Source organism: Diabrotica undecimpunctata, chromosome 8 (genome assembly GCF_040954645.1).
Source record: "Diabrotica undecimpunctata isolate CICGRU chromosome 8, icDiaUnde3, whole genome shotgun sequence".
Taxonomy (NCBI): domain Eukaryota; kingdom Metazoa; phylum Arthropoda; class Insecta; order Coleoptera; family Chrysomelidae; genus Diabrotica; species Diabrotica undecimpunctata.
Genome location: NC_092810.1, coordinates 117,590,416 through 117,604,610, shown reverse-complemented (window position 1 = coordinate 117,604,610; position 14,195 = coordinate 117,590,416). Strand labels below are relative to the sequence as shown.

General features: G+C 30.9%; 1 protein-coding gene across 1 annotated transcript in view; it reads left to right on the top strand.

The window, feature by feature from the left end:
• The window catches only part of LOC140448535 (synaptic vesicle glycoprotein 2C-like), an 86,380-nt gene that overhangs the window by 16,692 nt on the left and 55,493 nt on the right, over positions 1-14,195 (top strand). The window contains exons 2-3 of the mRNA XM_072541618.1: positions 5,900-6,097; positions 8,223-8,385. Of these exons, the coding sequence (XP_072397719.1) occupies positions 5,900-6,097; positions 8,223-8,385 (361 nt within the window). The remainder of the gene's footprint in view (positions 1-5,899; positions 6,098-8,222; positions 8,386-14,195) is intronic.

Genomic DNA, 14,195 nt, shown 5'->3' with positions numbered 1-14,195 from the left:
ATTCCCATTAACACTGTTTCTGAAACAAACAAATTAATATCTTCCAAACAAAAAATTAGTAATAGTAGTATCCTGTCAGACGTATATAAGACAAATTCGAGCAATGCAAACTTTAATCCCTCATTTTTAGATTTTAAAAATAATCAATGTAAAATGACAAAAATATCGATAGAAGATACCGATAATCCATTAAATTTTCCCATTGCGTATCAAGAATTTGAAGCAGCTAATTTAAAACACTTCATCAAGTCCTGATAATATACCAATTATATTTATAAAACAATTATTGTATACAGGAGAATTAATTCTGATACAAACAAATTAATATCTTCCAAACAGGAAATTAGTAATAGTAGTATCCTGTCGGACGTATATAAGACAAATTGGAGCAATGCAAACTTTAATCCCTCATTTTTAGATTTCAAAAAATAATCAATGTAAAATGACAAAAATATCGATAGAAGATACCGATAATCCATTAAATTTTCCCATTACGTGTCAAGAATTTGAAGAAGCTAATTTAAAAAACACTTCAAGTCCTGATAACATACCAATTATATTTATAAAACACTTATTGTACACAGGAAAATTAATTCTCTTAGACATTTTTAATCACATATTCTTTAATAAAAAATCCCCCTTTATCTGGTCAAATCAGCAATTATTCCAATTTTTAAAACCTTCCAAATCAAAAACTGACGGTATACCGACAAAAGGACGCGGAACAAAGGACGCATAAAAAAGGACGCGGAAAAAAGGACGCGCGAAAAAAGGACGCGTGGAAAAAAGGACGCATATTATTAATGAAATACTATAAATAGTTTATTTTAATTGACAATAGCAATTACCCCCGTTTATCCCCTATATATAATTACAGAAAATGATTCTACCTAACCTAAAATCGGTTACGGTAAAAGTAAAAAGTGAAAAATATTTATATGAAAAAAACTTGCCTTCACACTTTATCCAGGCTTAGGACTGGCAGCAGAAGCTGGCGTGTTTACAAGTTTTTTTTTATTTTTTTTTTTAATTTTTTGCTTTTTTTTGGATTTTTTTTGTCATTTTATTTTTTTTTTGTTTTATTTTTGATATTAATTTTTTTTGTATTTTTTTTATGTTTGCAACTGAAAATTGTGAGCAATGTCTCTCAAATATTCTAAAGTTGGCCTGTCAGCATAACCGGCAACAATAGCCCTTATCCTGTTTGCTGTATCTTGATATTTTCTTTTGCGTGGAGGTACATTGCCCGAAATGTACTGCTCTATTTTCAAAACATTTAAATCATATTCTTTTTTAGAGAATTAATAAATTTCCAAATATTCGGATGTGCAAAAATCATAACAATTCCATACATTTGCTGGAAAAAGGGGTTGTCTTCGATTTCCTCTTCTAGCTAATCTCCCTATCCAAGTGTCTTCAAAGTAATTAATCAGCGGCACTAGTAGTTCTTCATTTTGTGTATAAAAATCGCTATTGAGCAACTCCTCGTACACTCTGACTACATGGTTGTCTGGAACAAACGCAAGAGCTGTCAATTGTCTTAGGTGAAGGGCGAAGTCAGGATTCTCAATATATCTACGTTGCAATCCGGCACTTTAAATATGGCGCCACATACACTGCGAGAAATGAAAAAAACATCCGCGGATTCTCACATTTGGGAACTCAGTTTGTGCAGCATTCATTGCCGCTCTTTTAAAGTCCATCATTATTGTTAGAGGGCGCAAGGCCGGATTCAACACCTTTAGTTGCTGAAAAACACGTATATAAGTCTCTTGTGTTTTGTTCGTTAGAAGTGCAAATACAGTCGGGATTACATTACTGTATCGCACTCCATGAATTGTGTATATTTGAGAAAACAATGGTGGTGCTGAGTTAAATGTTCCATACCAATGATCGCATTGTTCGATAAATCTTAAATTTCTTTGTGTTGAAAATAAAAAAATACGTTCTTCTGCTGGCCCGCTATCAAATAATAGAAATAGCTCACCGCCTGTAGTTGTTTTATATTCTTCAGGAAGCACAAGTTCTTCTAAATTTCTCGGATTTGCGGGCGTACCTCCTAGCTCGTTCCGAACTCTTTGCACAGTTTTTTTTAACGGCGACACTGATGGAAGTTGTGCCGTAGCAGCTAAGGAAAGTCCTTGAGAAATTTCACTTACTACACCTTGGGTGGAGTGTTCCAGTTGTTGTGCAACTTCTTTCATCCGGTTACAAGCTTCTTTTGCTTCAATCTTTGCCGTGTCTGCAACGTGATTATGTTCTGTGGATTTTGTAACTTCATCCACAACGGTATGCACTCTTCCTGTACATTTGCACTTATTATAAGCAGCACACTTATATTAGTACACACATTATATTAGTATTTATTATTTTACTTACTTTTTTATGGAGAAATCCATTATAAAGTAACAAGTTGTTGCCTTTTTGGCTTTTCACAAACGCTAACAGACCATCTTAACAGACTGATATCAATTTGTAAAATGTTTTGTTGTTAAGAACAGAATAAATTACCTACCGCGACAAGTTTCCCCTATATAAACAATTTGGTTAATGATGTTTTGTTATATCGGACCTTTTGTAATATTCATTTCTTAAAAACAATTATCAAACAATTAGAAAGTTTTATTTTCTTACTAATCGTTTCTATTTATATTCTTAACATTACCTGCGGAAGTTACCAACCTTCCGGTTCGCGTTAAACCCTCATTAGACCCCTTACTGGGCTGGTACTTGGGTTTTTCTAATCCCATACATAATTCTGATAATATGGAATCTAACCTGTTTCAATACCAGAAATCTTGAATCAACATTATATTAGTATTTATTATTTTACTTAAGATATTTTAGTCCTAAGCCTCGATAAAATGTGAGGGCAAGTTTTTTTCATATAATTATTTTTCACTTTTTACTCTTACCGTAACCGATTTTAGGTTAGGTAGAATCATTTTCTGTAATAACATATGGGGATAAAAAGGGGGTAATGGCTAATGTCAATTAAAATAAACTATTAATAGTAATTTATTAATAATATGCGTCCTTTTTTCCACGCGTCCTTTTTTCGCGCGTCCTTTTTTCGCGCGTCCTTTTTTCCGCGTCCTTTGGTCTCGCGTCCTGTTTTCCGCGTCCTTTTGTCGTAGATTTAAAACTGACCCCCTTTCGTATAGACCAATTTCTCTTATAAATAATAAATAAAATAAAATAAAATAAAAACTGCTAGAAAAAAATTTTAAATAACAGATTAATACTGTTTCTTGAAAATAATGATTATTAAGCCCTGTCCAAAGCGGTTTTAGAAAAGGCAGATCAACTCATGATGCTTTAGTAGCTATTAACAATGATATACACTGTGTGTCAGCTAAATGAAATAAATTAGCCAAGAAATAAATAAGAGGTTATTTACACAGACCAACTGTTGGTCCAGTTGGTCTGTGTCGTTTTAACTGACTAGTACCACGCGTTAAAAATCGAGCAGGGAGACATGTAGTCCCTAAAGTAATTTAAAATTTATCCATTGTCATCGACCTAGAGTCACAACATAATCAAAATGTAACATTTGGAATGATGTAAACCATGGACGTATAAACACAGATGGACTCAGTTATTTACATAAAAATGTGAAGCCAAAATTATTTGACTAGGTTACATTCTCAGCACCTTCAAATGTTGTCACGTTTTTTATTAAAATATTTTATTCACGTATCGCTGAAAATATTACTATATTTATTTTATACTCTACAGGTACTATCAAACCAAAATAATAATTTATTACTTATATTAATATATTTAATTGTAATTAAAACATCAAGTGTGCACATAGTGTGCATATCATTTAATAATAGCGTATAAAACAGATATCAACCAATTATTTTATATGTAGAAGCACTGAAAACTATTTATTAATGGCAACGGTGTTTACATTTCTCTGTCTTATGGCTCTACGTTAAACTTCAAATGTTGTTCCATGTCATGTCCATGTTTGTTTACTTTTTACATGCTTTTCACCCAAGATGAGGAAAGTTGTTTTTCGATATTTTGGCTGTATTTGAAGTGATATTTGTAAATAGTGAAATAAACATATTATAATAATGGTGCTACAGTATTGCATTTGCAAAAAAACGAAATATTTACATCCCAATGTCTCATTTAATTTGTAAGTACTGTTTGTTTACATTATTAAGATGAGGAACTGAGGAAGCCTGTTTGTTTACATTTTAAAATATGTCTTTCATAGGCGTACCATTGGGTTTATTCATATTCATTAATGTATTGAACAAGATATTAATTCATGAAATTAGTATAGACATTTTTAAATTGTAAGTAGACATCATCTGATTAAAAAGATCTGTTTAGTAGCTTTTTAATTTAATATTTCTCATGAATTCAAATAAATTAGTGAAATGAATAAAACTCATTTATTTTTCTATGTAGGTTTCCAAATAATATTGATTAATGATAAAACTTACTCCAAACTTCAACAGTGAAAACAGTATAAAAACCTTTCAAAAGCATCATTTTTGGTTATTAAACTTGTAAGGAAGCTGAAAAATATTTCAGGTTTTTTAACAAAACTATAAATATCTACAACAGACGAGTTAAAAACCTTATGAATATTTTGATTAATAAAACCATACATGTCCCAAAATCAATTTATGAGCATTTTGGTGACCATATGTATGATGAAGATGCAATCGATAGTCATTCTACGCAACTTTTAAAATTGGTTCTTGAGAAATATTTTAAAATTGGAATTCATCATGAAACGAGGACTACTTTAGATGCTAACACCGCGCGCATAAGAAGCGTTCTTACTAAGACTGTTTTATTTCGCAATCAATAAAAATTTATTTCTGTACCAACGTCTTCTATTATGTCTATTTACCATTTTTACTTTAATATTTCTGTTCGCTAAATAGCTTTCCAATAATTTATACATTTTCACGCCTACTTTTTAATAAGTAGGTATATTTGCAAATTATTTTATGTCAAAAAAATGCCAGCTTTGCAATGATCAATAAATATTTTTGTAGCAGAAACCCTTACTACGAGGAATCTATTCATATTGTATTAAAACAAATTTGTCACAATTTTAAAAAATATGTTTTAATACAATTATCAATAAATATAGGTATGTACTTAAATTTGACAAATGTATATTTTTTAATTGTTTTTTTTTATCGTAGGATTATTTGATACCTATTAAAAATTAACTTGAGCTCAACTATATTTTATTGTAATAATTTTAAAGCAAATAAAATTGTATTTTATTTTTTCTATAAAAACGTGTTTTTATACATTATTACTACTTCCAATTATTAACGTCTGAATAATTATCCCCGCGAGTAAAAATTCAAGCACGCTTATGTTCATTAAGGAAGTATCACAGTCTATCGATACCCGTTTTACTCCCCTTTACCCTCTTGTCCAGGAATATCAAAGCTTCAAAACAGTGTGTGTTTAAGGTATCTTGTTGCTGTGTCCATCTATGTTTATACGTCCATGATGTAAACCCATATAGGAGGTCACACATATAACTTTATTGTTAGCTACAATTACACAAGGCACTGAGGATGATCTGTTCAGATCGAAAACGTTATGCTAGTATTTAAATTTTGACGACACTTTTTATAAAGTTTTAACTATATGTTTTTATACCACAATACAAGCAAAGAATATAGACGCTTAATATTCTTTGATACAAGTGTGAAGTGTTTTAACTTCTGTGTTTTTTTAAACGATGGTATACAGGGTTTTTCCCATTAATTTTAACAAAAAAATGTTAATAACAAATTAATTAACTTAACAGAATCTTAGTCTTTGTTTATTAGTTTGTTAAGTGTAAACAAATACATGTTCAAAAAATGTTTCGTGCCAAACTTATTTTGTTTTTTTTTTTTTTTAGATAAAGCTAACTTTGAAGAAGCTGTTGTAGCTACTGGATTTGGAAAGTTTAACATATACTTGTTAATGCTACTAATTCCATCTTCATTTGCACAAGCAAGTGAACAGATGGGATTATCTTATGCCCTACCAATAGCAGAATGTGATCTTAATTTGACACTGGAACGAAAGGGACTTCTAACCGCGGTCTCTTTTGGAGGTAAATAAATGTGTGAAGTAATTCATAGTCTTTTTAAACCCTTTTCTGTTTTTGATATCCTTGTCAGATAATTAGAAGTAACATAGCTAATACAATGATGCTACAAAATCAAATTTATAATATTTAATAGAACCATTTTAATTGATTCTTTAAAATGTATAATATTGAAGCAAATAATCTGCAGCTTTACAATTGTTTTCAATATACTTAATGCTTGTTTATTGTTTATCCTAAGTAAATAATCTATTATCCTATTACTGTATTACCTTTTCTTCTTCAAAATCCATTCATCCAGACCGGTCGAGACTTTGGAAGATCTGTATTTATAAATGAAGCGGTGAAAGGAAAAGTGGTGTAAGTTATCTGGGCATCATTTTGAGATACAAAAGGTTTTATTAGAAATATTGTAATTAAATCTACGTAATATTTATAAACATGTTTGTAGTATTTTTTTATTTATTAAGAACATATGTAACTCTACTAACATTTTTGTACAAATAAAACTATGTTAGGGGTATTTTTTAAGGGGTGAAATGACTTGCACCACTTTGCCTTTAAGAGTTTAAAGAGAATGTACAGAAAGCAAGACATGTTTATTGTTTTTACATTAGAAAATCAAAAATAAATTCACTAGTTGAACAGTTATTATTTTCTTCTACATTAGGAAGTGGTCCAGCTTCGTCATTGACGTCATCAGATGATATAAGATTTCTAAAATAAAAATGGTGGACTGGAGGAATTTATGGTAGTAAATCACACATATCCCGCTTTTTGGCTGGCATGACTGGTCGAGGTGCTGTGTAAAGGCAATCCAGTAGAAGATTTTTAACAATGTTGGTATTCCCTTCTGCTTGCTTCAAAGGATATTAATTTGTGAAAAGTAAAAATCTTCATTTGAAAATGGCTCATCTTTTTTGACTTTAATCCACCGCATTTTTGACCATGACACTGATTGGTTATCCGTATTAGTTTTTCTTTTTGTAATTGATTTATTGAGTTTTGTCAGATCTTTAAAGTCTTCTCTAAGCATTTTTGTGGAAAAGAAAGCTTTTTTTTTCTGCACCGAACTATGACTGGAAATCTGTTTACCTTTAGAGTAAGTTTCAATTGAACCAAAGTCAGAGTCGTTTGGTAAGTAAGAGTGTCCGCTTACCATAAACTCAGATGATAGATCAGCTCATTGAGCTGATACAGTCTTGGGCTCTTTGTATTGTTGCATTGTTTACTGTTATGCCAAGAAGTAAACGATTCATAAAAGGATTAGCAAAAACTTGATTGATTTCACTATAGGTCGAGTATTTGTATTAAAACATCACAGTGTTACTAGACAGGGCGAAAAGCTCCGTTTCGAGATCCTAAATTTAAGTTCAAACCTTGTTCTATCATTTCCCGATAAGTATTTCGGGATTATTTTAGTTTAAAATATTGTCTTTTATTTGTTAATAAAGGGCTTGAGATAGGACGGGCGCTCGAGCTGCGGCGTGTATAAGAGAGAGAGAGAAACAAGATCTATGGCATAAATTTTTGCTGGTTTGAATTTTCATTGTACAGCACCAGGTATGAGCACCCGCCCTGTCAGCGCCGTTCATTAGGTTCATGCGTATAATAGCGTCAACTATTAATGATACTTCAAAAGTTTGTGTTGTAAAATATGTATACTCTATATGTCTATATTATCTTATTAAACAAAACATATTTTTGAGGTGATATAATATTTTATAGTATATTTCAATAAGTAATTAATCAAAATAATATGGAAATAAGCTTTCTGATTTCTAATTATTTTTTGGAACAAAAACAACAAAATTGTTTCAAACTAAAAATATAATTCAAGAAATATGAAATAATAAATAAATATAAATGAATAGTACAAAAAAAATTGATTTTAAAAATTTTGATATTTTAAATTTTGAACAGTTTTCCCACGTACTTCTCAGCAGCAATCAGTCACAAATGAAACGCCAAGTGCCGCCATTTTTTACAGAAATTTGACTTCTTTTTTAATATTTCTTCAAAATAATGACTAAGCCATATAATGTAACTTATTGTGTGTTCAAATTTTTCTGTATAAAACTGTATTTACTTACTTGTTTTTGTATATTATATAGTTGTTTATATTTTTTAGGTATGATTACTAGCGGTATATTTATGGGAGTGCTCTCTGATATATTTGGAAGGAGAAAACTAATCTTATGGGGATATTTTTTAAACGGACTTGCAAATATTGTAGCAGCAATGTCACAAAACTTTCTAATGTTGATGGTAGCAAAATGTTTTTGTGGATTTATGTAAGTATATGAGAAGGTCTAAGTTTGAATCTATTAAGTATTTGCATTGATCTGTAATTTAGTTATATTTCCGTTGGTTTTGATTTTGCTTTGTTGTAAATACAAAAAAAGAACTCTATTACGTACCACAAATAAATAAGTATATTTGCAACTGCCTCCAAATTCTACCATTATGTACAATTATTTATCTAATAAATAATATTTAACCCTTTCAGTCACACTATAAGAAATAATACAAATCAAAATATGAAACTTGCTAACCTTTTTTTAATATTTCTTTGAAGATTTGAAAACATATAATTATAGTCCTTTTGGTTTTAGATTTATTATTAAATGTTCTTTTGCACAGACAAAGTTACTTTAGGTAGTCACAGTAAAACCATTAGGAAAAAACTAAAAACTGAAATATATTGAATTATCACAAAAAGAAATTTAAAATTATGTTTTTTATAATACATATACTCAGTGATATTAAAAGTGACACCCAGAGGGATTAATTTCTCTAACATAATTTTTTGGCAACAGAATGACTAGGTATATTTAAAGCATGCTATGATAACAATACCAATGGTTTATCTTATATATTTTTTGTAAAAATAAAGTTTTACCTTAAAATTGTTTTGTGAAGAGACCGATTTGTGATAACCGGTTCGTATAGAAATTTTTAGTTATTATTCTTCAGTCTAATTGTATTCAGTGTAAGAAAATGCCTCAATTTCGAAAACACCAAAATTACCACCATGTTCCTCTACCAAACAAAGGTAGAGGAACACAAAGAAGACTAACTGGTCAACCGAGGCGTACCACAGAGCGTCAAGATAAGCGCTTTAGATCACTGGCTCTGCGGGACCGTTTTGCTGCTACGCGTCAAATCGCTGACCAATGATGTGGAGTCGAAGGTAGAACTATTAATATGCGTACACTATACCGTCGCATTCGAGCGTTTAGACTGGTTTCATTCCGTCCACCACTAGTGCTTTCTTTGACTGCGGACATTGCGGAGAGAACTGCAGCATTGGGTGGCAGAATCGCGTAATGTAGCATTCAGTGATGAATCACTTTAAAAATCAAGCTCAAGACATTATTCCTTCTGGGTGTAACATTTTTAATGTCACTGAGTATATAAAAACAGTTCCTTTCTGTGAACATACAAGTATATACATTACATTTTTAACATATAGTAAAAGATTTTTTTGAGCCTTTGTTCATCTTACGTTTAATAGCATACTTATTGTTTCAAAAATATTCTTTTATCATATAGCCTGCTTCGAAGGATTTATTCACGTCAGATTTGAGCAGATTTATGATTATTGATTAATTGACTTCATTTATTTTAGTTTGAGAGACTTTCTCGTTTTGGTGATTCTCCAAGATGTAACAAATATTCTGCAACAGTTAATTAAAATTTTTAGAGATTAAGAATGTGTAGTTTGGGCATCTAAACACATTAATTCTGGGCTTTGTATTATAACCAGGAATTAGATAGTACCGCGTCAAAGCTTATCAACTTCTCCCATGTTTTAATTATACAATCTAATAGCCTCAAGTTTGGGTATATCAATATATTGTTTATTAAATTGTACCATATTTGGCAATTACTCAGTTATTCTACACCAACAAAGTTGTAACAACTACTGGTTCATTATCAAACATTTCATGATGATCACTCCGTCTTTACCTACAACTGTATCAAAAGTACCTCTTCCCTGTTTTTTCAATAGAGATTTAGCAAATCTTTTCACTTTCACAGTCCCAACAGAAAATAATATTTTTCGAATTGTGGAACTGGAAGAGAATATATGTACTAAAATAATTATTGAAGTAGAGTTCATTAGTGTTTTTTTACAGAAAACATAGGTTTTTTTTCTGTGATTAGCTCAGCTATGCTAAAACCTTGATTTATAATAAATAATATGGCGATAAACACACAAAACAAAAATCGACTAATCAGAAATCAGAAATACAGAAATCAGACTATATAGAGACTAGAGACTTCTCTGGGAGTGGGTGAGAATTTATAAGGAGGACTTAAACTTGTCTGGCCTAGGATAAGTTGTTCTCAGTGTATTATAGGGATAAGTATTATAGGGATAACAAATAATGGGCGCTATGCAAGATATGTTGAGATATAAATAAATTCATACAATTTAAAAGAAAACATATCGATGTTTAAGATGTGATACCGCGTATCTGCAAAATCCCCTTTTTACAGGAGACGCAAAAAACGTTCTGTTGTGTGAGAATTAAATATTATTAATACTATTTTATATATTTTTTTGTACATTGGATCTCACAGATATAGGTTATTCCACGAATATACGACTGTTTGGGATTATTGCGACAACGAATATTTTACTGTGCAAGTAGAAGTATGAAAGTAAATTGGTCTAATTATTATTCCAATAAAAAGGGTCTACTGTTACTATGACATCTGAACTAAAATTATTTCAGTTAATAGATGTTCAGGTAGACGCAAAATTTATTGTCAAATTTAATCCGAAAATAACAAAAATTTTTATGCAAATGTGTTCATCAGACATTTGGGTTGGATTTCGGTGAAATGTATACACCAAAGAGGCGTGTCGGGTTTCTTTGATATTACACTATTTTATTACTTTATTAGGTACTACAACTGTAATAAAAAAAAATGTACCATTTTTAATATAAATGAAAAGAAATTGGCAAAACGATGGTTCAGAAGCCAGAAAAAGAATCTATATAATATTTCACTTTGTTAGTTTTAAATATTTCTTTGAAACGTAACGAAAATTTACATACAGTTTCATATATCGCCGACTGATTTTAGTTTTAAAAACCGTCCGTATAGAGGTTTCCGGTGAAGAGAGGTGTCCGTTAAGAGAGAGTTTAGTGTAGTGTATTTGTTTATTGAAGCCAAAAATGCCGAGACGTGTTTTAGATGTAGACAATTTTATATTTAATGTACTTTCTTATTTTACTGCTGAGAAAACAAACAGTTCAGTCCGTACATAAACGTGTGTGTGATGTACTCTGTATTAGTGAAACAAAACTAAAGTCGGTTTTGCAAAAAGCAATTAAAGTGGACAAAGTGAACAAAATGTCGCACAATATAAATCTCGCCGACAATCAAAGACTATAGATCTTCCCGAAAGCTGCAAATTTGAAAACCGTGAGACAATATATAAAATGCCCGAAAAGAAAGAACACGTTTCTTTAGATTCAGTGCTACAAAAATTTAAAGACAGAAATATATTTGAAATTTCCAGAACAAGTCTCTGGAGAGTTTTAAGACAGATTGACTTTAAGTTCAAAAAGGGAAACAATAGAAAGGCTTTGTGTGAAAGAGCTAGTGTCGTTCACAAAAGAATAGAATTTTTAAGAAATTATAACAAATTTAAAAAAGAATGTTCTTTCTTCGTTTATTTAGACGAAACATGAATTTTTGCTAAAGGCGCTATCAAACGAATTTGGCAGGACGAGAGCATAAAATATATAAAACACATCGATAACGAGGGAAAGAGATATAGTGCATGCAGGTGGAAAACATGGTTTTATTGGAGGAGCAGATCTTGTGTTTTCATCAAAATCAAAATCAGCCGATTATCATGACAATTTGAATACGGAGATGTTTGTGAAATGGTTCAAAGAAAAACTGTTGCCAAGTTTACATGAACCATCCTTTATAGTACTGGATAATGCTGCGTATAACCATTCGGAAATTTTACCATTATACCATTCGGAAATTTTAAATAAGCAACCAACAAACACTTAGACCGTAGATAAAATAAAAGAATGGTAAACGAATAAAAATATTACATTTCCTCAATATTGTTTTAAGCCTCAATTACTAACGTTAGCTAAAAGTCATGCACAACCAAACATATATATAGTAGACGAAATTATACATAGCTTTGGACATCGTATGTTTAAGACTACCGCCCTATCATTGCCAATTTAATCCATATATTGTTCTGAAGCTATTTTCTTGTGGCATCTTAAATTAATCACCATTTAAATGGGAATAAGCCACAATTAAAGGTTAAAATACGTTTACTGACGCTTCAATTTCCACTTCGGAAATCGTTCCCAAAATACAAACATTAGTAAATTAAACAAAATTTGTTTAATTTACTAATGTTTGTATTTTGGGAACGATTTCCGAAGTGAAAATTGAAACGTCAATAAACGTATTTTAACCTTTAATTGTGGCTTATTCCCATTTAAATGGTGATCAATTCAATCCAATTGAATATATTTGGGGATATGCAAAACATATTATGCTAACCATATTGGATACACTCCTGAAATTTGGGGGAAAAGGTGTAAAAAAATGTGAAGACTTAATTGAAGAATGGTGGATCCGTGAAGGTCGCATCGAAGCAGTTAATCCTGTTATAATGTTACCATCCAAATAAGAATAGCGACGACAGTGATTATGGCTGTGAATCTGATGGTTGATGATAGTTTTAGGAGATTGGGAGAATAAGAGAATATATATTTTAATACTAATTGAATATTCGACTAAATAAAGTACACTATTTATTCAGTTAAGTATTACTACACTTCCTTTAAATCATTTAATTCAAAAACTAACTTGTTTACAATACTAAACTCAATAACAGTAATTATATAATTCAAAATCTGAACTACAACTGTTCTATAAACTATCAACTCTATATTTATATCATGATTTCTTATTTAAATCTAAGGTTCATATCTGCCATAACAGTATTTTAAAAATGGGGAGATATTACTATTGTACAATTCAGCACATTGAACCATTTAAAATATTTATTTAAAAAATGCAGAAAAAACAAAAATCAATAAAACAACAAATACGATGTTAATTCTGTTTACTCTCGTGAGGCAAGGTTTCGTAGAAACCATGACAGTCTTTAGGAATGACACTTTTAAGTTGCTGTAAGTGATTAAATTTTGTGTTGGTTAGTTTGATAGGAGCGTTACGTAATGATTTAAACTGGCGTAGTTGTGAAACATTGGTTTTTGCACTTCTAGGTTTTCTTGCAGGTAGATCTATAAACTCACCACAATAATCTAATTTTACTTGGACGATTCCATCAGGCGTACACTTGATGACTTTAATATCAGCTACGGTTGGATCGTTTACTTTTCGACCTGGTCTAATGGAAGGGTATACTAAAGTTTCGGAAAAATTTTTGATAAAGTCATAAGTGACCTCTTTTATCTGGTACCGGCCTCCATTTGTGTGTGGCCACGCTCAAGATACTTTTTTGTAGATAATAATATTGTTTTCGACACTAAAAGATAGAAACGCATTTGACAATGTAGCATTTCTATTATGATAGGTGCAACCATCGTGCCAAATAATAATAGGAATATTTACAGGACAGAGGTCTAACAAATAATCAGTGATACAAGTTGAAAAGGTATTGGCGGATAGGTCCGCTTCTGTTTCTGTACACCAGTAGCATCTTACATAATGAGTATTACCATTAAATATGGTAAAGTTGTGACAGCAAAGTTTTGTTTTATAGTATAAAGCCGAAGCCATTTAACTGCCTGAATATCTTGCGTTAGGACAATTCATTGTTTTACATGCCCTGACTGTTTGTCGTTCTCCTTTTCTTGCCTTGCTTTTTCTTTGTTGTTAATGTGCTCCCTGTAGACATTCTCATCTAGATTATTTGTTTCATAACTGCAGCATGTATCACGACGATCTTTTTTTGATATGTGGAAGGAAATATGTTTTTCTTTTACCATTAAATCAAAAGTGTATCTTGAAACTGGTTTCAATTCCTTATTTTGTTTACGGCACATTCTGGAATATTCCTGGTATACTTTACTCATAT